Source organism: Gymnodraco acuticeps, unplaced genomic scaffold, assembly GCF_902827175.1.
Source record: "Gymnodraco acuticeps unplaced genomic scaffold, fGymAcu1.1, whole genome shotgun sequence".
NCBI lineage: Eukaryota > Metazoa > Chordata > Actinopteri > Perciformes > Bathydraconidae > Gymnodraco > Gymnodraco acuticeps.
The window spans coordinates 188,981-216,291 of record NW_022990508.1 but is presented as its reverse complement, the minus strand read 5'-3'; the positions used below and the strand labels follow the sequence as shown (position 1 = coordinate 216,291).

General features: G+C 42.3%; 2 protein-coding genes across 5 annotated transcripts in view; both read right to left on the bottom strand.

Annotated features, from left to right (window-relative positions):
• The window catches only part of LOC117553119 (zinc finger protein 79-like), a 51,326-nt gene extending 44,331 nt beyond the window's left edge, over positions 1-6,995 (bottom strand). For all 4 annotated transcript variants that reach the window (XM_034226917.1, XM_034226914.1, XM_034226916.1 and 1 more), the window contains exon 1: positions 6,488-6,995. In XM_034226917.1, coding sequence (XP_034082808.1) covers positions 6,488-6,737 — 250 coding nt within the window. In that variant the 5' untranslated portion in view covers positions 6,738-6,995. The remainder of the gene's footprint in view (positions 1-6,487) is intronic.
• Positions 6,996-8,549: 1,554 nt separating this feature from the next.
• cds2 (CDP-diacylglycerol synthase (phosphatidate cytidylyltransferase) 2) overlaps positions 8,550-27,311 on the bottom strand; it is a 32,895-nt gene continuing 14,133 nt past the window's right edge. Inside the window, exons 6-13 of the mRNA XM_034226929.1 lie at positions 25,699-25,757; positions 24,679-24,761; positions 24,285-24,372; positions 23,850-23,918; positions 22,674-22,826; positions 21,033-21,152; positions 20,797-20,900; positions 8,550-11,012 (exon numbers count right to left, since the gene is read on the bottom strand). Coding sequence (XP_034082820.1) covers positions 10,877-11,012; positions 20,797-20,900; positions 21,033-21,152; positions 22,674-22,826; positions 23,850-23,918; positions 24,285-24,372; positions 24,679-24,761; positions 25,699-25,757 — 812 coding nt within the window. The 3' untranslated portion in view covers positions 8,550-10,876. The remainder of the gene's footprint in view (positions 11,013-20,796; positions 20,901-21,032; positions 21,153-22,673; positions 22,827-23,849; positions 23,919-24,284; positions 24,373-24,678; positions 24,762-25,698; positions 25,758-27,311) is intronic.

The window sequence follows — 27,311 nt, the reverse complement described above, 5'->3', positions numbered from 1 at the left end:
TACATGCTGTCCCCAAGGAACACGCACATTCTCGTCCCCCAGTTGGGGTAGAAAGTGCGTGAGTGGGAGCTGCACAGCCCGAAGCTTTAGCACGTTGACCTGGCGCGCACCCTCCTGGGCCGACCGCAGACCCTGAACGGTCCTGCCCTGCCGCACTGCACCCCACCCTGAAAGACATGCACCTATGGTGATGGTCTCCTGGCGGGATGGGATAGCGCCCATGGGCACGCCCATCAGGAGATAGGCCCTGCCCCTCCAGCGTGACAGAGAGTGGAGGCAATGCTGCGACACCCTGACTTCCCTGTGCCTGTGCCACTTGGCCTCCAAGTGAAGGCTGTTCAGCCACATCTGCATGGGGCGCAATGACAGCGGGCCTAAGGACCCAGCGGCCGAGGCAGCCGCCAGTCTGGAAGTAGGCATCCCTCAAGTCCACGGTTGAGAACCACTCCACCTGTGCATGTGCAGTGGTCAGCATATAGAATGGCAGCACCTTCAGGAATCTATTGATTCCTCTGAGGTCCAAGATCGGGCGAAATCCGCCGACTTTATTGCTCACGAGAAAGTACGCCGAGTAGTACCCCCTAGGCTAAGCAAAGGGTCTTACTGACTCGATTGCGTCCTTGGACAGAAGGACGGACAACTCTTGGGCCAGAGCTAGGGTCCCTGCCAGATCGCTGACGACTGTCAATTAGACCCAGCCGAAGGCTAGGGGCCGGAGCTGCGGTCCGTACCCCTGGATTAAGGTGAAAACCACCCAAGGGCCGGAAGTACAGACCGCCCAGTAACTGAGCTGCTGCTGGGAAAGCAGCCGACGACTGCCCCCTGGAGCCCCTTGGGGGGCGCCGGTACGGCTTTGGGGCACGAGGCCGCCTGGAAGGCGGGCGACCTGGGGCACGAAAGTCATTGGGAGGCGGTTGAGTGGGCCGCTAAGACCTCTGCAGACCACCCCTGTAATCCGGCGGCTGAGTGCGGCTGCTAGAGCGGCCCCATGGCCTGCTGGGAGTGGGCACAGGTCTGCGAAGACCCGAGAGCTGCTGCCTGGTCTGCCTAGCTTGGGCAGCACGCTCCAGTGCCTCCAGGGCAGCTGACCCAAACAGCTCCCCTGGCTCGACTGGTACGCTACGGAGGACTCTCCTACATGCCTCCGTTAGTGGTGACTGGGCCAGCCAAACCTGGCGACGAGTCTGTACCAGCGACAAGGCGTCCTCCTACAGAGGTGCGTCAGCCGAAGGAGGTGCACCAACCGAAGGAGGGGCGTCAACCGAAGGGGGGGGGGGGGGGGGTGGGGTCAGGCCTACACCGGGACCAGCTGAAGGGCCAGGAGGCAACTTCCTCATGCCCCTATCGGCAGCTAGCTGATCCACTTTAGAGGACAGCCTGTTTCTAGTCCTTCTATTGGGGGGAGCACCCATAGCCATCGCTCCCCCAAGTCGCCGGGAACGGCCAAATTGATCTGGAGGAGGATGTGACAAGGAGAGATGTCTGTTGGCTGCTGCCAGACGTTCCACCTCAGTGATTCTAGCCACTCTGAGCGCCCGAGGCATGCAGCTACAGCTCATGCAGCTACAGCTCATGCAGGCGTTTACCGTGAGAACCTCCCTCAGATGCTCAAATTTCGTCCCCACTGACCGCCAGAGGCGGCCGAGGCAGGAGGGGCAGCGGTCGTGGCCGTCCTCGGGCTCAAGAGAAGCCATACAGGCGCTACATGAATGAGCCATTCTGTAGGTAGCCAGATGCAGCGTAGCCGGGAGCGGGTGCGGGAACACAGCCATCACCAGCTACCTGCTTAATGGAAAGAGTAGAGCGTTGCTGCTACTCGCCGAACAGAAAGAGGGATGCAATTACACCCACGTTACCGGCAGAGGGAGCGGGAGCGAGAGCACTGCCTTCACCTGGCTGGATTAATAAACACGGCAGTTCAGCTTCTACCAGGAGCGGGGGCGAGAACACTGCCTTCACTGGTTGAGTTAGAGACGAATGCCAGATGCAGCGTAACCGGGAGCAGGTGCGGGAACACAGCCTTCACCGGCTACCTGCTTAACGGAAAAACGAGGCAGTTCGGCGTCTACCAGGAGCGGGGGCGAGAACTGCCTTCACTGGTTGAGTTAGAGACGAACGCCAGATGCAGCGTAACCGGGAGCGGGTGCGGGAACACAGCCTTCACTGGCTACCTGCTTAACGGAAAAACGAGGCAGTTCAGCGTCTACCAGGAGCGGGGGCGAGAACACTGCCTTCACTGGTTGAGTTAGATACGAATGCCAGATGCAACGTAACCGGGAGCGGGTGCGGGAACACAGCCTTCACCGGCTACCTGCTTAACGGAAAAACGAGGCAGTTCATCGTCTACCAGGAGCGGGGGCGAGAACACTGCCTTCACTGGTTGAGTTAGAGACGAATGCCAGATGCAACGTAACCGGGAGCGGGTGCGGGAACACAGCCTTCACCAGCTACCTGCTGAACGGGAAGAGTAGAGCGGTGCTGCTACTCGCCGAACAGAAAAAGGGATGTAGCTACATCCGCATCACCGGCAGAGGGAGCGGGAGCGAGAGCACTGCCTTCACCTAGCTGGGTAAAATAAAGAAGCTTAACAGTACACACAAGACGTTAGCCGAGCGGCTGCTGCTAACGATCAAGCGAGATCAAGTCAAATAACACATGTTTAAGACCAGATAACTAGCTTCTAAAGAAGAGAACAGCACAGAGCCGTAGTTACAGCAGTCACCATGGCCAGTGCTCACACGGCATAACCGTAGTTACAGTAGTAAACTATGGCCAGTACTTACACGGCTTAGAACCGTAGTTACAGTCGTAACTATGGCCAGAACTTACACAGCATAGAGCCGTAGTTACAGTAGTAACTCTGGCCAGTACTTACACGGCTTGGAACCGTAGTTACAGTAGTAACTATGGCCAGTACTTACATGTCTTAGAACCGTAGTTACAGTAGTAACTATGGCCAGTACTTACACAGCATAGAGCCGTAGTTACGGTATTGACTATGGCCAGTACTTACACGGCTTGGAACCGTAGTTACAGTAGTAACTATGGCCAGTACTTACACAGCATAGAGCCGTAGTTACAGTAGTAACTATGGCCAGTACTTACACAGCATAGAGCCGTAGTTACGGTATTGACTATGGCCAGTACTTACACGGCTTGGAACCCTAGTTACAGTAGTAACTATGGCCAGTACTTACGCTTAGAACCTTAGTTACAGTAGTAACTATGGCCAGTACTTACACCGCCTAGAGCTGTAGTTACGGTATTGACTATGGCCAGTACTTACGCGGCTTGGAACCGTAGTTACAGTAGTAACTGTGGCTGGTGCCTAAAAGTGTCAGCCAAACGGCTGCACACTAGATAATATAATATTGGGAGGATGAAATCCTCTTTAATGGCCACACATGCAGAGCACACAGCACACAGCACACAGTGAAGATTGTTCTCTGCATATCGTCCTAGTGCTAGGAGTCTAGTACTAGGAGCAGTAAATACAACGATATAGCGCTACTGCAACCATACCATGCGTTTAACGGGAGCGGGAGCGAGAGCACTGCCCTCACCGGCTGAGTTAAATAATTAAGATTAACAGTACATGCAAGGTGCAAGCGGCTGCTGCTAAAATCAAGCAACCAAGTCAGAACACAATGTTAAGACCAGATAATTAGCTTCTAAGAAAGAGAACAGCCCGCATAGAACCGTAGGCCATGGTTACAGTAGTAACCGCACATGCAGAGCACACAGCACCCGCAGTAAAGATGTTCTCTGCATATCATCCTAGTGCTAGGAGTCTAGTACTAGGAGCAGTACTACAACGATATAGCGCTACTGCAATCAAACCCTATGTTACCGGGAGCGGGAGCACTGCCCTCACCGGCTGAGTTAAATAATTAAGCTTAACAGCAAGGTGTTAGCCAAGCGGCTGCTGCTAACAATCAAGCGACCAAGTCAGAACACAAAGATTAAGACCAGATAATTAGCTTCTATGAAATAGAAAGTACTTACCTTACTCTCTGCATCTAAACGAAAAACGGGTTTAAAATATGACACTGGGCTTTCCATACTAAACTGAATGAGGGACGCAGCCAAAGCTGGGACTCAAATGCTAATGATAGCTCGGGCACAACGCCACAAGCAGAACTTTCAAAAGAGCATAAGGGCAACTTTATGGGAGAGGAAGCGGGAACACTGTCGTCACCAGAGAGTCTAAGCCAAACAAAAAATAAGACGGCAATCAGGACAACTTGGCTGGGAGAGGGTGCGGGGACACAGCCATCACCAGCAACAAGCTGACACAAACCTGTCTGTCGAGGCTCTGCCCAGCGCACAGCCGGCCACAGCTCCTGGAGGACGCGTTAACGACCCGTAGCTCCGACTGTCAGTCGCGAAGCTGCACGCGGCCAGCTGCTTGCAGAGCAATCCCTCAGATCAAACCTGAACACTGTAGGCTACAAAAATGTAGCCACGGTACCCTCGCGCAGCGAGAAGATGAACGGAACAGCTCCTCTGACGACACCGGCTGATATAGCCGGTGTCACGTGGGTCACAGGTGACTTTGTTGTTATTGGTACTCGAGCTGCGCATGCGCGCGATGGACATATCCAGTGCTTAAAGCACCGCCTCTGGCGGTCAGTAGGGACGAAATAGAACCCTGATGTGTGTCGGTCCTATGTTGTAAAAAATAAATAAATCTCAAAATAAGATTTTATTTTTGATTCTCAAAATGACGGTCCAAATATTATTGCTGGCGGGCCAACAATGGCCCGCGGGCCGCCTGTTGCCGACCCATGTCCTAAAGCCTACAAATAAAGTGTGTAATGTAGGTCTGTTACATATATTATTGAGCGATATATATTATACACACTGTTCTGCTTTCTGCACTGACCTCAGCAGCTGTTCTCACTGTAAACATCGCATCACAATGAAAGCAGTTGTATTAAAAAAAAAATAGCCTAACATCCAGGGTAGATGTGATTAGTGAGTAAACAAACGGTAAAGGGCAGAAAGTCTGATGCCCATTTGATCATCTTAAATAACTTATAATCACAACAGGAACCGTTTTCAGAGCTGTGCTTCGTTGACATAAATCCAGCCATGCGTCACACCTCTTTTAAACATCACTGTTGGCTGAAATCGACTCTAGAGAAGACATCAGTGTACCCTCGGTTATAGCTCCTCCAGAGAGACTCCTCTCTCCTCTACATCAGTGTGCCCTCGGTTATAGCTCCTCCAGAGAGACTCCTCTCTCCTCTAAATCATTGTATCCTCGGTTACGGCTCCTCCAGACACCCTCCCCGATAATCGATCCTCTACGAGCCTTTAGAGAAATGTGTTTTCCTTCGAGACGGTGCGCCAACATCCATTTCCGGGTCGCTACTGGAGGACCTGGGAGTCTGGGACGCGAAAATGATAGAAATCACAAACGGCTCATTTCGGAGGACTCGCTTGACGCCGGGACGACCAGCCGCCCTCCCCGAGAGGCGCACGGACGCGAGGGCCCGCTCATCACTACGCGCACATCTGTGACCGCAGTTTTAATTATTATAATAAAGTACATTTGTCTAATAATACTTACATACTTTTACTTAAAAGGTCCCATGTCATGCTTTTCCGGTTATTACCCGTCCCCTTGTGTGTTATGAAGGTTTTTCTGCATGTAAGCGGTCTGCAAAGTCACAAACCCTCAAAGTACACCCAGTAGCGAGTAAAACTCTAACACGGAAAATACCTGTCTATGCTGCCCCAGAACGCCTCGTTGGAGATTTCTCTTTTTCTTCCTGGGTACAGTGACGTCACCATACCCAAATGGACCAATTGGTCCAAATGGACCAATCCGTGGAGCTCCTCACACATACACATACTCTCTCAGCTGCGAAACTGTGACGCGCTGGGGGGGGGGGGGTGCTAGTGGAGCCTCACAGCGGCGAAACTGTGGCGGGCTTACACTGTAGGTGCACCCGTGTTTGGGGGTGCGGGTGCTAGTGGACACGGCACCCAGACCCCAAGCAGCATTCTCATCGGTTTGTCATTACTGGTGTCATTTTCGGGTTGCTAACGCCATTGTAACACATAATCACAGATGTTCCGCTGTAACGGTGGTGGACTCATCAGAACAGAGTGGGCGAGCTGACCAATCAGAGCACAGTGGGCTCATAGGGAGGGGGTGGCAGGAGCTCCAACAAGCCGTTTAGGACAGAGTGAATACACATACTATACAGAGATACTGTATGAGAAACCAATGTGAGTTTGGAAAATTGCACAATATAAATATATTCTAGTATACCTCAACAATGGAATTATGATCAGTAGAAATGGCAATGACATGGGACCTTTAAATAAGATATGAATGCAATACTTTAACTTGTAATGGAGTATTTTCACAGTGTGGTGTTTGTACTTTTACTTCTAGGGTCTAAAGTGTTATTAATGTGATAATAAAGTGTGACTGAAGAGTTTCAAGTGTTAATAAAAAGTAAAGCGAACAGACCTGCTCTGTGTATCCGAAGCTGAGGCTGTAAAACAGCGTCCAGTAGTTTCTGGAGTCTCTCGTTCTCCTCTTTTGAACGAGACAGCTCCTCCTCGAGCTCTGCTATAGTCTTTTCAAACAGAGCAAATATCTCTTCAGCAGCAGCAGTGAGTCGCTGCTTCTTCAACAACAGCAGCATTTGGACTTTACTCATGTTTACTAGATCACCTTTTCCTGCAAACTCCGTTAAACACACCGTTTCTCTCTTCATCAAACTCTCAATCTGACTAGTGTTGCCAACGTGTTTCCAGCTAGCATGCTAAGCTAGCTCCTATAGTCCGAGGTAAACGCTCCAGAAAAAAGAGCACAGAGTCCATTCGGAGGTTTATCCAGACACACAGATGATGGATCAGTAGTGCTGGAGCTCACACACACTTTCTCAGGAACACAGAGAGAGAGAACCGTAGCGACGAGACGCCACCTCGATCCAGGTTAGAAAGAGCTGGGAACTTCACTTCCGGTGCGGTTTGAGGACGTCAAAATAAAAGCGAGAAGGATTTCTTCTTTTTGGTTTTAACATCCGGACGTTGCATTACCGCCTACTGGATACTTATTAAAAACCACCCTTTCCAAAAAAACTATTATAACTAACAGAAAATACTCATATAGGAAAAAGGGAAAATAAATAAACATCATTGAGCTAAACAGGTCGCAGGTACACAAATCAAATATCTGTATAGCAAATACAAATGTTTGGCATATCTGAAGCTGATCGTGCTGTTCGGAGTTTGCATCCTCGTGGTTGATTGCACTTATTGTAAGCTGCAAAGGTGGAATAAGTACTACTCAGATCTTGTACTTAAGTAGGCCTACATGTAGGAATACTCTGTTACAAGTTAAAGTCCTGCATTCAAGATGTAAAATAAAGTTCAAAAGTATTGGCATCAAAATATAATTAAAGTTCCAAAAGTAAAAGTACTCAATATGCAGATCGACCCATTTCAGAATAATTTATATTATATGTTTTGATTATAATCATTGATGCATTAATGTGTTCATCACATTTAAATGCTGGACTTATCTGTATTGTGTTGATCATTTCTACACACTGTGGTTTTACTATTTTTATTTAAGTTAAAGTGCTGAATACGTTGTCCTTAAGTCGTCAAAATGATACTGATATATGTAAAAGTACCTGAAAATGTAATATTCAGACAAATGTATGTTATAATTTAAAAATAATAAATCTTAATCCATTAATGCTCAAATGTTGCCTCTGATAAATAGGAAGCAAGTTTACCTTTATATACTGCAGGGTAGCTTGTACATTTCTCATAGTGGCCAATAAAGCTCTATAATTATACATTAACAAGTATTTGAATATATTTCGTAAGTATAAAGTAGCAGGAAAAGTAAATACTCAAGTAAATTACCTAAAGATTGTTCAGTAACTTAGTAAATGTACTCAGTTACTAGCCACCACTACTGCTTTAGAATATAAACAGCTGTTATGAAATTGTTCAATAGGTGTCATGAAGTGGAGGTGATATCTATTAATAAATGGGGAAGAAGACTAAGAGGGAAGAAGCCCGTCACATACACTTTTTTTTATACCTTTAATTTTCTTGAAACTAAGGCAAAGCACATTTCAGCATCAAAGAGTACAAATTATTTTATCCAGACAAAATGTCAACAAAAACCATTGCAGTTTTGAGAATAATATACTGAAATGTCAAACAGCTTCTTAAGATAAGCACAACATAAAATGTCCACAAAGGGAAAAAGCATGTGGGACGTTCAATCCTTAAGAAGAGGGCACTGTGTTGATTTAAAAGGGCATAACGGGTGCCATAAAACAAACAAATCTTCTTTGAATAGTGGCATTAATAATATTTTTGAACTTACTGGAATGTATTCAACAGCACTAAGAAAGCTTTCTGCAGCATCAGTGTTACATCTCAGGAGCTGCAGTGGACAGTTGTGACACCAGAGAGAGACATGGCAGTACAGAGCTGCAGGGAAATGACCTTACAAATAGAAATAGAACATATCTATAAATGCTGAGACACCAGTCCTAAACACATCATTTCTGGAGACAATGCTTTAATTACAGTTACAGTGGAACAGCCTAAAAAACACCCAACTGCACTGAAGTCAGAGCAAGAAAAAAAGACAGAAAAATACTTTGCTGCTATCTCCATACGCTCTCCTATATGGCAATCATTTAAATATTCCTCTAACCAAAAATACTGAAGAACACCGTTTCTAAACATCTTCTTAAATGTACAATATAGTCACTTTGAAAAGGTTTTCTCACAGTAAATAAATACTTTAAGAAGTTAAGAAAAGTTAATGAAATGATGGAGTGACAGTCGAAAATGGGGAAAATGAAGAGTCTATACATTAATTATTTATTTTAGAAATTGATTGCCATAATGAAGCAAATGTTGTTACAAAAAAGTGAGTAAATTGCTTAAAAATATACAGCTTTTTCTGAGGACAGAACCCAATAAAATGGATATTTAAAATGGCAAATTATTTCCAAAAGGACTACGTGAAGCAGTCACAGATAATAGCACAAACGTAAGCTGTTTTTTTTAAGAATAGCATTTAGATACTTAACTTCACATTTCTGCTACACTGACTGCTATATGATTGTTCATATTGCTGTTTTGTCCTTTACAAATAAACACAGAATTTTTATAGCCAGGGTTACATTTACACATAAGGTACTTCATTTGGCTTTCACTGACGAGGATCAATTATATATTCTCTGTTTGGATGGAAAGGAAAGGTTGAATCTGAAGAGACATGATGGACAACCTGATGTGATTGGATGAATATGGTGACATATAAGAGCCTTTATCTTTATCCAACCAGAGTTGGACCCACGTACACTGAATACAGATGTTTGTTCCCAAAATAACCCAGAAAGATGTGACCATTTGTTGATGTACTTAGCAATATTACTTTGTACCAGTATTTGGCCTTTGTGGAAGTTTGAAGCACAAGCCAAAACTGCTTTACCTTTCTTTATAAATACCAACGTAAAGTCATACGGACATTTCTAAAATGCAAGAAAATATGTTGTACATCAGTTGCTTTTGAGTTAGTTACGACTAATTTAAACTTCAAAGGTCTAAATGCCAGTGAGGCTATTGATTTAGCACAATAAAAAGAACATAACGCAAGAAATTCCAATTTGTTCCCCTTTTTTACCTGGGGTGCTTCCCCTTAAGAAAACATAACAAAATGAACTCAACATTAGAGAATCTTTTATATTTGAACCACCAAATGAAGCGAACATTTGCCACTGATATAAATATCAAATGGTCCTTTCTGTAAAACCTCTTGAATTGGCAATCAGGTCACATCTGGCACAGCTGCTGTCACACACACACAAGTCCACCAGTGATAAACATATTCTGTATATAATCTGTATTTCTGCCCTGAAGCTGCTAACATTACAACATAAAGAAGCAGATATTGGCATTGTAGAAACCATTATTGTTTCTACTAATGTAACAGACAGATGCAACAATCCCACCACCTTACAAAATATGTGGTAAAACAGCTCTTTGTCAGAGATTAAAACTATGTAACAGAGAATAAGCCAATTCAACAAAATCATGATTGTATTCTGAGAGCTTTTCTGCAAATTATTGACCATTATTCTGAGAGGGTGCTGGTGTCAGTCGCACCTGCATTCAAAATAAAACACTATTCTTGTATGGAGGATTGTATCTGTAACTGATCCTGTCAAACACTGACACTGACAACACTTAGCTATTCTTCTCAGGACATTATTTTGTGTTAATACATGATGAAATTATGTCAATGTCTCTTTTATGAAATGATGAATGGCACCAAAAACAGGAAAAACAGAAACAAACTCACATATAAATGCACGTGGCGAATGGCAAAGGTGAATTCAGTCTGAATAAAACACGACATTTAGATATAATAGAACAAATATAAAAAACATCTATGTATAAATATAAACAATCACGACAGAGAAACTTAAAATCTGTGGAGGAGGAGGGGGGGTAACAATACAGTACAGTGAGTGTTGAGAGCAGTGCATTAAAACTGAAAAACACACATTAATAGGTATATAGAGGATATGCAGGTAGACATGTCTATCTGACCAACATTTTTAATACAAGTCATCCATAACAGAAATGTGTGACAGTGCAGTAACTCACAAACACTGGACTCCCAGACCAAATGACGTGGAATGAACAAAAGCTGAATTTTTTTGTCATTTTTCTTTTTTCTCTGATGTGTTTTACGCTCACACACAAATCACTGCCAGTGTCCCGGGTCAGCAGGGGGTCCTCGGGGTGCTACCCTCCTCTCTCTTCTCCCCCTCAGGGTGAGCCACAGTGGGTGTGGGGTGGGGGGGGGTGTCTAAGCCATGACGTCCTCCAGCGCCGGCAGGAAACCCTTCTCCATCAGGTGAGCCTTCAGGGAGTTGAAGATGTGGAGCTGCTGGTCGATGCGCAGAGCCAGGAGCTGCTGGATCACCTTGCTGGGGTTAGGGCCCCTGAGAGGAGAGGGAAGATAATTAGGGATGGAAATTAGGAAGATTATAACATCGAATCTCACCATCGATCCAAAATAAATTAATCGGTGGTAAAAGAATACAAAACAAAAATATAGACATGTTAAATCGGAGGGGTCATTTTCTGAGGGTTCAAGCTGGAACCACGTGCTTTATCTGCTTTCAGTTCATTTATAAAAAGTGTTGGAGCTTGACAACATAGCATTTTTACAGCCTGATCTACAGTAAACTCAATATGAAGTTACATTTAAAATCTTTTTTAAGTATCAAAGGCACCCTACAGTGATATTGACCAATACTGAAAAGTCTCAAACAAAATTCAGTTTTCATACTTTAGTTTCATGTTTGTATATTTATTCAGTGACAGAGGAAGACATGACACAACTCAAGATACAGAGATAACTCTTTAATGGTTATTAGCAAGCTAGCTAGTTTAATGTTCAACCAACAGTTTGCTTTCTTCAAGAAATAAAATGTTTCGTCTAACAGTCAGGAATAAAATAAACAGTGGCGAACCGTCAGGGCCTTCAAGGTATTCAGAGAATACGCTGGAACACTCAGATAAAACAAATCGATTAAATTATATAAATACAATTTATATAAAATGAATAAATGAGATTCGTATCTGTGTTGTTTGTCCTTCTCGGTCCATGCCCTACGCATTTCAGTGGTTTTTTGTTAGAAAAGAAATGCAACCAATCAGATATTTTTCTGGGTCTCTGGGAAGAATATCCTTCAACCAAGGTATTCTATATCCTTGATAGAATGCCCTGGCCGTTACACTGAATGAGAGCGTACGTTTGGACCAGTGGTTGCGTTAGACTTTTTCGTTGTCCGTCATTTTGACGGACAGGATCGTAAAATGTCCGTCATAATCCATTATTATCCGTCATTTTATTTTTCATGTTTTAATGATGAGATGATACCTATTTAATATTTATGTTTGGGTACTGAGCAGCAAATGTTCATTCATTCATGTTTTAATGATTCATACAGAACTTTTAAGGGCATGGAGAAAAAAAAAGATGAACAGAGACACCGACCGTTTGGTCACTTTTCATGTCAACACAAACATGAATGATTTTTTTTTTCCTGCACTGACAGCACAGCAGACGGGGGCAGAGGCCGCTAAAAACACCACGACCATTGTGCCTAAACAGGCAAATATGAACAATGCCATCGTTTTAAATAAGACAATTACAATCAGAATATGAACAAAAAATTTACAAGAACAACTCAATTGACCTGCTGTAGCCAAGCCTGAACGCCACTTAAACTCTTGCTCCCACTGAACCCGGTACTCCCGCTTGAACTCCTTGCCACTTGCTTGCCCCTCTGCCGCTGGCTGAACGTTGTCAGTTTTAGTCTTACTGGCTTGTCCTTCATCCTCCACCGCATCAATCCCTCTTTTCACCTCGTTTATCCACACCATCACAAATACTGGGTTTATTAAATTAAGCTTCGGACGATCAGCTGCCGTGACATTTTGCGATTGCTGAAGCCGGTTAAACAACGAGGTAATCAACGAGGTCAAAACAAGACTAGACAATAGCTACTTAATAACACACACTCGCCACCAACTGGACAGGGGTGTGAATGACTAAATAATAGTTACAGACTACAGTAGAGTACAGTAGATCGCCCTCAGTCTACCTGGCCACTAAGGATGTAATATAATGTGGGCCGCTGGTGGACATTTTGGCGCTGTTCCGAGTTGTGTTCTAATCTGTCAAAATGACGGACTGCTTTCAGATTTTTCCGTCATTGTTAGAAAAAATTCGTCATTGACGAAAAATATTCGGTTAACGCGACCTCTGGTTTGGACTGACAGTTTGATCAACCAATCATATATTGATTTTTAGCCAATGGGCGTATTCTTTCAGAGTTTCCCTCGGTTCCAAGGTACTCTAGAACAGTGGTTCTCAAATGGGGGTATGCGGACCCCTAGGGGTAAGTTGGAGTACTGCAAGGGGTACGTGAGATTTATTTTATTTTAATGAAAAAAAACAACATAAGTAATGCATTTAAAAAAACTGCTAATAGAAGATGAACTACTTTATTCAAAGGTTTACAGTAATTCTGGATAATAAAATGGGAAAAATAAACGGGGTGCTCAACTGGTGGGACCCGTTTCGAGTGGGTCGCAGATGTGTGAGTAGGGTTGGGTATCGTTTGATTTTCCACGATTCTGATTCTACTTTTCGATTCCGGTTCTTAACGGTTCTCAATTCCGATTCTTTGAGGGGCAGGGTAAAAAAATGATACATGCTTCTTCCACCAAAAAAAATTACATTTATTCGAGAAACTTTTACACAGGTTAGTTTACAGTAATATTCACATTAATCAGTCTGTTTATGTTCATTGCTATGTAACTGTAACCTGAGAACCACTGAAGCTACAACAGTGCAACAGTCCAACATTTAAAGGAAACCCCGCTTTATGCTGAAAGGCGTATATATTACAGCACGATTTCTTGTTGAATAGATTTGAGTGGTTAAAAATTTCGGGTCGCGATTTATTGACAAAGGAAAAAGTGGGTCCCGAGGCCGAACCAGTTGAGAACCACTGCTCGAGAAGGCCCGGTAGTTCACTGGCTCGAGACAGAGGATCTAGAACAGGGATGGGCAACTTTGATGGTGGTGGGGGCCACATAATTGATGTACTGGCCACCAGGGGGTCGCAGATTCACTTGGAACACACACACACAAAAATTCCATGTGTTGTAAAGTAGGGCAAAAAAGTATTTAGTCAGCCACCAATTGTGCAAGTTCTCCCACTTAAAAAGATGAGAGGCCTGTAATTTTCATCCTAGGTACACTTCAACTATGAGAGACAGAATGAGAAGAAAAAAAAAATCTAGAAAATCACATTGTCTGATTTTTAAAGAATTTATTTGCAAATGATGGTGGAAAATAAGTATTTGGTCAATAACAGAAGTTCATCTCAATACTTGGTTATATACCCTTTGGTTTGCAATCCGCCCTGCCAATCAGACATCACTTTTTCTCCCACGAAAGTCCCTGCTCTCTAGCAGGGACGGAAAAGGGGGTGAAAAGGTTCTCATGAACTAATTTTAGTTCCGGCTCTTTTTGGTGTGAACGCAACAAAAAACAAAAGTTCATCTCAATACTTTGTTATATACCCTTTGTTGGCAATGACAGAGGTCAAACGTTTTCTGTAAGTCTTCACAAGGTTTTCACACACTGTTGCTGGTATTTTTGGCCCATTCCTCCATGCAGATCTCCTCTAGAGCAGTGATGTGTTGGGGCTGTCGCTGGGCAACACGGATTTTCAACTCCCTCCAAAGATTTTCTATGGGGTTGAGATCTGGAGACTGGCTAGGCCACTCCAGGACCTTGAAATGCTTCTTACGAAGCCACTCCTTCGTTGCCCGGGCGGTGTGTTTGGGATCATTGTCATGCTGAAAGACCCAGCCACATTTCATCTTCAATGCCCTTGCTGATGGAAGGAGGTTGTCACTCAAAATATCACGATACATGGCCCCATTCATTCTTTCCTTTACACAGATCAGTCGTCCTGGTCCCTTTGCAGAAAAACAGCCCCAAAGCATGATGTTTCCACCCCCATGTTCCACAGTAGGTGTTCTTTGGATGCAACTCAGCATTCTTTCTCCTCCAAACACGTCGAGTTGAGTTTTTACCAAAAAGTTCTATTTTGGTTTCATCTGACCATATGACATTCTCCCAATCCTCTTCTGGATCATCTAAATGCTCTCTAGCAAACTTCAGACGGGCCTGGACATGTACTGGCTTAAGCAGGGGGACATGTCTGGCACTGCAGGATTTGAGTCCCTGGCGGCGTAGTGTGTTACTGATGGTAGCCTTTGTTACTTTGGTCCCAGCTCTCTGCAGGTCATTGACTAGGTCCCCCCGTGTGGTTCTGGGATTTTTGCTCACCGTTCTTGTGATCATTTTGACCCCACGGGGTGAGATCTTGCGTGGAGCCCCATATCGAGGGAGATTATCAGTGGTCTTGTATGTCTTCCATTTTCTAATAATTGCTCCCACAGTTGATTTCTTCACACCAAGCTGCTTACCTATTGCAGATTCAGTCTTCCCAGCCTGGTGCAGGTCTACAATTTTGTTTCTGGTGTCCTTTGACAGCTCTTTGGTCTTGGCCATAGTGGAGTTTGGAGTGTGACTGTTTGAGGTTGTGGACAGGTGTCTTTTATACTGATAACGAGTTCAAACAGGTGCCATTAATACAGTTAACAAGTGGAGGACAGAGGAGGCTCTTAAAGAAGAAGTTACAGGTCTGTGAGAGCCAGAAATCTTGTTTGTTTGTAGGTGACCAAATACTTATTTTACCGAGGAATTTACCAATTAATTCATTACAAATCCTACAATGTGATTTCCTGGATTATTTCCCCCCATTCTGTCTCTCAGAGTTGAAGTGTACCTAGGATGAGAATTACAGGCCTCTCTCATCTTTTTAAGTGGGAGAACTTGCACAATTGGTGGCTGACTAAATACTTTTTTGCCCCACTGTATATAATTATTAACAAATACACTAAGTCTGACATCCTCATTGACATTTTACAATCTTTCAAGGAACATCCTCTAATAAACTCACTAAACAAATATTTTTATAAGTGGCATGTTTGTATTGAACCGGTTATTAAACAGTGGAATAAAACTATTTTAAACTATTGGAAAGCACGGAAAATGTGTGTGCATTGAGATTAACCATTAAGATGAAGTCATGAACACTAACCCATCCATTAGTTGTCTAACTTGAACCAAAAACACTTGTAGCCTGTCTCTGCATTCCCCTTATTCCACAATAAGGGGAATGTCAACACAGACACCTGTCAACCCGCACTCAGCGCCACTCCCGCTGAAATTATGAATGGAAAGCGTAGTAATCATAGATAACATGGTAGAGTCTGTGACAGTTTGTCTTGGTTTTTAGAATATTAAACTTGTTTCGCCAAATTCAGATGATAAATACAACTTTTAAGCTTGTAAAGGCATAATTACAAGAGGCAACTTAACGTCAAAGCAAGCATAACAACAGCCGGTATTTCTTGTGAGGGTTTCCCCGGGAAACAAACACAATACAGAATGTACATCAACCAACTGACTGTTTCAACCACACCCTCAACCTTGTTCCAACATGGTATTCAAATTGAGCATCTATCAGTCAGTGCTCATAACCCTGTTTTATCTGATCACTACTTATTAACTTTTGGTGTTCTGTTATTAGACTATAAGCCACTGCATAAGAATGCCTACAAAAGAAATCTATCAGATTCTGCTGTAGCAACATTTTTGGAAAAAATTCCATCAGTGGTAAGCTCATTAACATCTCACAGTCCAAGGGAGGACTCCTTTACTAACCTTACGCTCCCCCAAATAGATCATATGATTGATAGTGTTACAGGGGCGCTACAAATAACACTGGACTCTATTGCCCCTTTTAAAATTAAGAAAATTAAACTAAGAAGACTAGCTCAATGGCATAATAATGAAACACGCATAATAAAGCAGAGGACAAGGCCACTTGAAAGGAAATGGCGCTCCACCAAGCATGAAGAATTTCGGTTACTCTGGCTTGATAACCTTAAAAAATATAAGAAGGCACTAGGCACTGCCAGAGCAGCTTATTATTCCTCCCTAATAGAAGAAATTAAAAACAATGTCAGGTTTCTTTTTAGTACAGTAGCCAGGCTGACCGAGAGTCACAGCTCCATTGAGTCTTCTATTCCTACATCCATCAGTAGTAATGACTTTATGAACTTCTTTAAATGATAAAATGATAACTCTCAGGGACAAAATAAACCACCACCTACCCTTAGCCAGCACTGAATCACCCTTAACACCGGATATATACTTAGAGTGCTTCTCTCCTATATACCAAAACCAACTAAATTCAATTATTTCATCCTCTAAAGCAGGGGTCGGCAACCCCTGGCACGCGTGTCAGCATTGGCACGCGGCAACGTAACCAGTGGCAAACTAGGAATAAGTGGAATAAGTGTGCAAAATATTTCAATTGTATTTTCGGATCCTGAACGAGACCGCCGCCAGAGCGCGTCTCCCCGTTCCCTGCAGAAGGAAGCCATGCACGCAACGCAGCCCCGCTCTCTTTATCTCCAGGTGACTTTCTGCCGCTTTCCTCCGTGGTGCAGTGCTGATCGTTTCACCACGGAGGAAAGCACTTCACTAATTGCAGTACCCATAAGGAGCTGTACAAATGCCGCAGTTTTTGCGTGGCTGTGTATTTAGTTGAAAGCCCAGTGGCGATCTGCTCATCTCTCATCTAAATAATATGCTACAAAGGGGCGGACTGGCCATCTGTGTGTTGAACTTTCCTGTCGGCTCCCAGACCGTAGTCGAGGAGGGCAGAAGCAACAAGCTTCAGGTTCAATAACCCACTTTAGCTTAAATGACTGGAGAGAGGCGAGCTCTTCTTGGGAGGCCGTTGCATTTATTCAGCTGTTCTTCTGTTTCATAAAATACATCACAGACCTCTGTTTTTCTGCTTCCTCATTTCACTTCCAGAAACATACACACGTTCCCTCACTGTCGCTCTACCATCCACAAACACAAGCCACACCTCTCTCTCTTAAAAAGGGACAGCGATCTCATCTCACTCTGCATGACCCTAATATAACATGTGTGCTCTGGAGAATCACAGAACGGACGATCGTCCTTATTATGCCGTTTAAAACAATTATTGAAATGTGTTTGTTAAATTCGGCATCATGTAAGTTGCGCTGACAGGTCCACACACTGCTTCCCCGCAGGGAGGCTCCCCCGCCCTCCTGCTGATAGTTGACGAGCGTCAAGCTCCTCCCCGTTGATAATACTCGATCGTTGGCACGCTGATAACAATTATTTTTTTAAATGGCACTTCATATCAAAAAGGTTGCCGACCCCTGCTCTAAAGCATCTACCTGTATCTTAGACCCTGTTCCATCTAAGCTGTTCAAGGAAATTGCACCCCTAATTAATACACCTGTATCAAATATGATGAATATATCTTTACTGTCAGGCTATGTTCCACAGTCATTTAAAGTAGCTGTAATTAAACCTATTATAAACAACAAACCTTGATCCTGAGGTTATGGCCAATACAATTACAGGCCAATATCAAGCATTCCCTTCCTCTCAAAAATCCTAGAGAAAGCAGTGGCCTCACAATTGTGTGCATTTTCAAATACAAATTGTTTATTTGAGAAATTCCAGTCAGGTTTTAGAAAACATCATAGCACAGAGACAGCACTGGTTAAAGTCACAAATGACCTGCTTTGTGCATCTGATAATGGACTTGCCTCTATCCTGGTTCTGTTAGATTCTGAGTGCTGCCTTTGACACTATTGACCATAACATACTACTCCAAAGATTAGAGTTTTTGATAGGTATAAGGGGAACTGCACTAAGCTGGTTCAGGTCTTATCTATCAAAACGGTCTCAGTTTGTATCTGTCAACGATGAATCCTCATTACAAACTACAGTCAGTCATGGAGTACCGCAAGGGTCTGTACTTGGACCCATCCTGTTCATCATATATATGCTACCATTGGGCAATATCATAAGGAATAACTCCATACATTTTCATTGTTATGCAGATGATACACAATTGTATCTATCAATTAAACCAGATGTACAATTTCCATTAGTTAAACTGCAAGAATGCCTCACAGACATAAAGACATGGATGACCAGCAACTTTCTATTATTAAACTCTGACAAAACAGAAGTCATTATACTAGGCCCCCAGCGCCTTTGGAACGAACTGTCCAACAACATAATTTCTTGGAATTGTATTACCATGACCAGTGACCATTGCATGTATACAAAATATGTGTAATGTGTATTTGTAAAGCGCTTTGAGCATCTGGAAAAGCGCTATAATAAATGTAAGGAATTATTATTATTATGACACCCAGCACCACGGTAAAAAAAATCTTGGTGTTATCTTTGACGAGGATTTGTCTTTTAAATCCCATATAAAAGCACATTTCAAGGACTACCTACTTCCATCTACGGAATATTGCAAAAATCAGGCACATCCTAAATGACAACAATGCAGAAACACTAATCCATGCTTTTATCACCTCCAGGCTGGATTATTGCAATTCCCTTTTATCAGGCTGTCCAAACTCATCATTAAAGACCCTTCAATTCATACAAAATGCTGCAGCACGGGTTTTAACAGGAACAAAGAAGATGGACCACATCACTCCTGTTTTAGCAGCATTGCACTGGCTACCAGTTAAGTCCAGGATTAATTTTAAAATACTTTTACTCACATACAAAGCGCTAAATGGTCAGGGACCATCCTACCTACAGGATCTTTTAATCTCCTATTGCCCCTCTAGGGCATTAAGATACCAGAGTGCAGGTCTGTTGGTGGTTCCCAGAGTCCACAAAAAAAGGTCAGGTGCTAGAGCTTTCGGCTACCAAGCCCCGTTCTTCTGGAATCAACTTCCAGTGACGATTAGGGAGGCAGACAGTGTCCACACATTTAAGAGCAGGTTAAAGACTTTCCTCTTTAGTACAGCGTACAGTTAAGACTGGTTTTAAACCCCCTTTTATACATCCTCATGGACCCTTCGTTTTATGGAATTGTATTTATTGTACTCTAACTGTATTTGTGTCATGTTCCTTTTTAAATTGGTATTTTCACATTGATCTTGTAAGATACGTTTGTTGTTTTTACATTGTTTTACATTGCCAATTGTGTTTGTTGACTTGTGAAGCCCTCTGAGACAAATAGGATTTGTGATTTTGGGCTATAAATAAACTTGAATTGAATAGAATTGAATATACACAAACGCATCACAGATTATTTCGCGGTATTTGAAATCATGTACGCAGCTCGCGACGTAACTAGGAGTCTTTTTAAAAAATATTAATTACGTTGTTTATAAATTAATCTGAGGGCCGCAAAAAGAGGAGGTGGGGGCCGCCATTTGCCTGATCTAGAATGAATGCGACGAAGCAATTCATATGCCGTTTTACGTTGAAATGGCAAGTGCAACAGGTGAAGATGATGTTGTTGCGGAATTGTTGTGAGTACCCTTTTCAAGACGACAATTCAATGAAAAGACGGACATTATAACGGAGGGGGGGGGGGTGTGTGTCTGAGTCTCTTCAGAAGGTCCATTTGTGATAGACACGGTTCGCCGCTCAAAATAAATAACCACTAACTTTGATGATGAATTATTTCACTATCACTGTCAGTGGCGACTCGTCATTAGGGGCAGGTGCATTTGCATTACTTTCTGAAATAATAAATAATATATATAATAATAATAATTCCCAAAATATGCAAAAAAGATATATGTTAAAATATATTTTAAGATCATGTTTAGTCATCTGATTCGTCTGTACATTGCTGTTTTAGTCTGCGTTCTTCTAATTAGTGTCTACAGTGTGCCTATTGAGCGATGTGGGGCAAGCCCCTCTCTCTGCTGTCAAAATGAACGTGTACTGTAAAAACTACACTGCGCATGCTCAGAGTATTTTTCTATTCAATCAAAGAATCACCATAGGGTGACCACTGTGCTGCCATACCCACCAAACGTCATCTCATAATTCAGAGAGCTGATTGGCTGTAAGTACGTGTGCCGCGAAAAGTTATTTGTTTACGTGTTTAAAAAAGTACCAGAAGCTTATATATACACATCCAAGTTGTTCTTGCCCCACCACTTTTGTACATATAAAAACGCCACTGATCACTGTACATTGCTAATTAGGTTATAAAACATATTAACAAACCATAGCTGTGTGTTTACCTGATGAAGCTGGCAATGTAGACGTTAACAAATGTGGCCATGAGGTACTGGCAGTCGAACCGGTCCATAATGCCACCGTGACCCGGGATCGTGTTGGCAAAATCCTGGAAGAACACACAACAGTACATGTGATCAGACTGCTGCTATGCGTATAATATAAATGGAGCAAAGACAACAGACATTAAAAGGGATAGTTGGAGTGTTTTGAAGTAAAAAAACGTGTCAGAAATCCTTACTTTGATCTTGAAGGCTCTCTTGAAGCCGCTGGCGAAGAATCCTCCGAAGGGTCCCATGATGGAGGCGAAGGAGGAGAGAGCGATGCTGTGGATCTGGAACGGATACAGACGCACCGTGGTCTGCAGAGACAAGGAACATGTGTCAGACTCAAACAGAGACCAGCAGTAAACTAGTAACTTGGCTAAAATAGGACTTGCATCCCCAGGCTTTTAGTATCAAAATCAAACCTGGCGGAGAAAAATATAATGAGGTTGAAACGTATGATAAAAACCTGGTGTTAAACGGGACTTCGGTTCTGTTAATGTGTACTCTCGAAACAACATTTAAATATATTTTAACTAGGGCTGTCAGTCGATTAAAATATTTAATCGCAAATTAATCGCACATTTTTGATCTGTTCTAAATGTACCTTAGAGGAATATTTTTCAAGTTTTTAATACTCTTATCAACATATGAGTGGACAAATATGCTTTATGCTAATGTTTATTATAATTTGAACAATGACAAATATTCTCATGAATATTAAACACAACAACCTCTGAACATTACAAATATTCGCCTCAATTCAACCTGGAACCTCTCTCATTCAATAATACAATACAAAGAGTGTGGTGTGAGTGTGAGTGTGTGTTGTGTGTGTGTGTGTGGTGTGTGTGTGTGTGTGTGTGTGTGTGTGTGTGTGTGTGTGTGTGTGTGTGTGTGTGTGTGTGTGTGTGTGTGTGAGATGGATCATTGGAGCTATGTGCAACTCAAGGCATATGCTCGAACGGGAGCTGCCTAGACGCTGCAATCATGTTGCACACTATCCGTGCTGAGTGTGCTGACTTTTCGTACAATGTCCCACTGTCTGGCTTCCTGCATAAAGTCAAGTGCTCGGCGCAGTTGTGGCGAAATGTCGCTCCTCTGTTTTCATTTAAACAGCTCCTTATATATTAGCGCAGCTAGCTAGCACCAGATGCTAACAACAACAACACGTAAGGTGTTCGCGTTCTCGCTCGCGCCACACATACACACACCCTCCCGGTCCTCCCGATGGCCAGTCGGTGCCTGCCGGTGAGCGTGGAAGTGTGGTCTGCCGCAAGCAGACGGCAGGATCAGCATCAGCTTGTAGATGGTATTTTAAACTCGATGCGCTCTGAAACTACGGGGCGGCCGAGGACAAAAAATACACATGCGTTAATCGCGTTAAAATAATTAGTGGCGTTAATTTTGTTTTGCGTTAACGCGTTAACTTGACAGCCCTAATTTTAACGTTACTTTATAAGTTACACAGGATAAAAACGAAATAACATAGCTGACACAATTAAAACTAGCTGAAACTACAGGCTAGATCCTGACATAAATGTAATAAGCTTTGAGTTTGCAATGTGTAATGTTTGACCCGTTAAGAATAAACCGTCTATATTTTTTCTATAGCTTTACAGAGATGCTGTATTATATCGGTTAGGCATTGTCCACTTCCAAAGTGGTTGAAATGTTGCGACACAAATACATTATTCTACAAATATTACGGATCCCTCTTGTTTTTTTGCATACTGGATTTGCAATATAGTGATTTTATTGTTTCATAGTTACATGAATGTGTATATGACTTGTGATGCCAGAAAAGGAAGGACAGATGAAGGTCAGGAGAGTCTTACCCATCCGGTGAAGGACACCAGGAAGGAGGGCAGGGTGTAGTCCTGCAGCTGGAAAAGCTCCGACGGCTCGCAGTCCACCTGGAACCGGTTGGAGTCGTTGTTGAACTCCACCGGGCAGACGAAGTAACGCCAGCCGGACATCACGTAGGAGAGCTGGGGGAGAGCAAGCTTCAGTTACTGCATGCTGCCTCTGATTTTTTCATTATAAATATTGTTTCACTGTCAAATGATGACAGACATAACGGGAAGAAAAGCTGCAACACTTCTGCAACATGTACAGTGTTTAATAATTCAGAGCTACCATAACAAGGTTTATTTAGATGTTGCACATCTCAGTGAATAGGATGTTAGGATTTTAGGCTCATTTTTTCTGTCTACCGATTTTAATGAAGCTTGTTGAAAAGCTGTAGCATGTGCCAACAAGGATCTAATTAAAGTGTAATTTTCAATTTCATAGCGATATAGGGCATTTGTGCTGCATTATCTTACTAAACTATCTTAACACTAGAACCGCTATAAAAATGTACCCGCTATTAGAATGCATTGATTTTCAAGGTACAATGTTCTTTTATTTATCATACTAGAACACAGGGTTAACGGTGAGTTTTGATTGCACAGTGATGAAACTTATACCAATATAATCTGTGGACTCTCAGCTTCCATATAATATATAGTGTGCAGATAGCATGAAGTATAAAATATCGCTAAAAGTGTCTCTATGTCTCTCTCTCTATCTATAGCTAACTATCTATCGATCTCTCTCTCATATATATATATATATATATATATATATATATCTATAGGGAACCGCAGTAAACAACAAGCGTTGCTATAGCAATACGTCATGTTTATGTTTTGCGCGAGATCAATAGCGCGAAAATCACTGCATTTCCTATAAGGTAAATATTACCCGCTGGCGCTGATGGGTATAAATGGCAATTTTTTGGGCAATTTTTTCAATCTGACTTCATATTGATAATTTTTAACAACAGAGGGTGCTACATAACACACTTTCAGGAAAAGTCACGGACTGGGAGACTTGAATATTTTATTGAAAAAAAGTTACATACAATCAAGAAACAGCTGCGGGTAAAATGTACCCGTTGGCGGTTCTAGTGTTAAGATAGAAAAACACTTCAAAAAATTACAAAACTCAGGATTCTCTATAACTCTTACCATGATGCCGAAGACTATGGTGGAGAACAATCCACCGATGAATCCCTCCCATGTCTTCTTAGGGGAAAGCTGCAGAGGACAGTGAATGTGTCGATAGCAGGTTAATACATCACCATGTACCAAACAACACTTTTAAAGTGTCCATGAAATGTGTCAATAAAACACTGACTGCCGATAAGTAAACAAGATCAAGGAGAAGGAGCTAATATTACGGAGAAATACCTAAAAGGATGTCATAAAACGTTCATATTCTCTGGAGTGGAGTAACATAACAAGAGTCAATATCCAGACTTCAGACAAAAACTAAGTGATACTTACAAAATTGGGTTTTCATTTACTAGAAACACGTGAGTTTTATTGATGAAACACAGGCTGGACATCTGTTGCTTGCATTAATAGTTCTGAAAATAGGGAAAACAATAATATGCAACCAACCTTGATGAGAGGGGTGCGCCCGAAGAAGAAACCAAACATGTAGGCCATAATGTCGTTACAGATCACACAGGAAATTGGCACAATGAACCTGTGAGAAGAGAAGAGTTAACATGAGACTCATAAATAAGAGACTTAGAGAAAACAAGTTTTGTAAAACAAGGCATGTAGGAATGTATTTGGATTGTTCTAGCCATAAACACGCTAAACATAGTAGGTGCAGTTTTTATTGAAATGCAATGAGGCCCAGTGTGAGTATAATATGAAAATGTGAAAAATGTTCAAGTTTATTGAAATGGTAAAACAGTGGAATATTTTCTTTTTAAAGACAGAAACTTAAGAAACTATTAAGGTGAAGCTTAATCTATGCAAAGACGATAAAGGACTGTTTATTTACCAGATCATCCCCTCAAACAGGTTGTGAATGATGAAGTGAGACTGAGTCACCACGATCAGCAGAGTCACATGAGTCCAACCAAACTGTGGAGACAAAACATCATTAGGAAAATATGTTTACAATCAACCCAATTATATTCATGACTAAGGGTCCTTGTTCCAAATATGTATTGATAGATTTGATGGTGGTACAACACCCGAGGGATTACAGTCAGTTGTGACTACACTGAGATGGGATTTAGCTGAAAAGGATATTAGCTTGATTAAATTCAAAATGAGTTTGAAGGCAGCGTATCCTATTTAACATTAAGAGCTGTGTTTTTGTAAACCTCATGGCTCCATATTTAATATATATTAATTCATGCATTCCACTGACACAAGAGTAAGGTTTGTATATTATCAGCAGTGTTTTAGGGGCAAATTAAATCAAATTAAAGAGAAGGGGAGGAGGGTAATGAGAGTAAGGAAAATAAGCAAGATGAAATTGTTTTAAAAAAGGTGGGTATTCTCTGAGATTTGTAAGGAAAAAAAAACAGGCATTAACAACAAAAAAAAGTGTATTCCTACATTGAAAAAAAAGAATTACGTTTTTTGTATTACTTTGTTATTGCTTCACTTGCAAGGTTGGATGAACCTCTATCAAACACACAAAAAAGGTATCTTTCTTGTTAATTTACAACATTATTCTCAGTTATTTCTCAGACTAATACACCCTTCCACTGGCTGTATCATTTACATTTCTTTTTTACACATTTTACTATGTGATCATAGAGCCTGGATTAGGACCAAAGATCACAGGATTGATGCGTCTTGTTGATCTAATCCATATCACAGATGTTGTCTTAGATGATTGCTTTCCCTTTGATTTAACAGGCACTGATTTTTCTGCTTGACACATATTTAATGACTGTATGCCAGACAATTTATTAGAGCAATCTCCAGCTCTCTTCTACACACACTTGAGGGCCCATATTTCATCTCGCCTCATCAATAACCCAGGAGCCTCCAGGTTGCCACTCACCATGTAGAACTGCAGGCGGTAGTGCTTCTTCACCAAGCTCAGCACAAACATGCAGAAACCTGCAACAACACATGCTGCGTTAAAAATGTTGATATAACCTGGTCTGTGACAGAGAGGGGGGTTAATTAAGTCAGAATTATGTTCATCTCTGTTCCAACTCATCTAAATTTAGCTTGACCTATTTCAGACAAAGCCCTGAGTAAATGTGCAGAGAGGAGGTTTGTACAAGACTGAGCTTGGAAGAGGATGTTGCATAGAAGATACGAAAAAGTGCTTTTACTGGGAAGAAGAAGTTAAAGCAGACATAATTTACACCCGAGGAAGAAGGACGCTTCAAGGTTTTAAAAAAAAATCTACATATGATTAATGTATGCATTTTCTGGCACTTCAAGGTGTGGCAAAATGATCATCAAAGCTGCCTGAAAGCGTGTGAAAGAGCCGGCCCATTCAGTGTGAACATAGAAGGCAAAAGGCAGCGACAATCAAGGTGCTTCCTTCCTCCTCACTTCCTGTTCAGCTGCAGCAGAACTGAATTACCAACTGACAACCTGCAGACAGGAAGTGGGACTTCTTCAGTTTGCACAGAGCCTAAAATAACCCACTTTTAGGGTTATTATGTTCATAAAGGATATTCTAAATGTTGGTATTCAACTCTGGAGAACTCAGAATTAATTCAGTTTTTCAAGTTGACAAAACTAAGACGTCCGGATACAATATTGACAATGTAATTAGCAAATGACAGTTTAAACAGTAGCTTGATCATTATATATATATATATATATATATATATATATATATATATATATATATATATATATATATATATATATATATATATACACATATATATCAGGGGTGCCCAACCAGTCGATCGCGATCGACCGCGGGGAGATTCCCAGTCGATCGCGAGATGTGTCTAAAAATAGAAGAACAATATTCTGTTTTATCCATAGACTGTATATATTTGTTATCGTTAATGTCGTTAATGTCCTATAACATAATCTTCCTGTGATCTTCCATTGATCTTCCCAGATCAATGCACTTGAAGGCATCAAAGCTTTGTGATTGGCCGGCGTGACTCCATGTGTCAGGGCGTGGCTGGTGGGGAGTGTGCACTAGTTCGCTGACGTTGTCCGTGTCAACAGGAGTGACAGTCCGCACACACACAAGACAGCAATTATGGCAGAAGCAAAAAAGTCCAAAATATATAATTTTCACTCCGAGTGGGAGGATGATTATTTTTTTATCTATTCCAATTCAAAGTCCATCTGTCTCATCTGCATTGCGAGCGTGGCTTTATCGAAGAAGGGTAATTTAGGAGCGGCATTTCAAAACAGTGCACAAACGCTACGAGACGGAATTCCCTCCTAATTCTGCCCTACGCTCCCAAAAGGGGAGGGGCCTGAAAGGACAGCTAAATGCACAGCAGTCCATTTTCACCAGGCCCAACAACAAGAGCAAGGCTGCTACCAGAGCACCTTATCGTGTCAGTCACGTTCTTGCGAAACACATGAAGTCTTTCAAAGACGGCAAAGTTGTGAAAGAAGCATTCCTGGAGGCTGCTGACGCGCTTTTGGGGGACAGTAAAAATAACAGAAGCATTTCAACAGGTT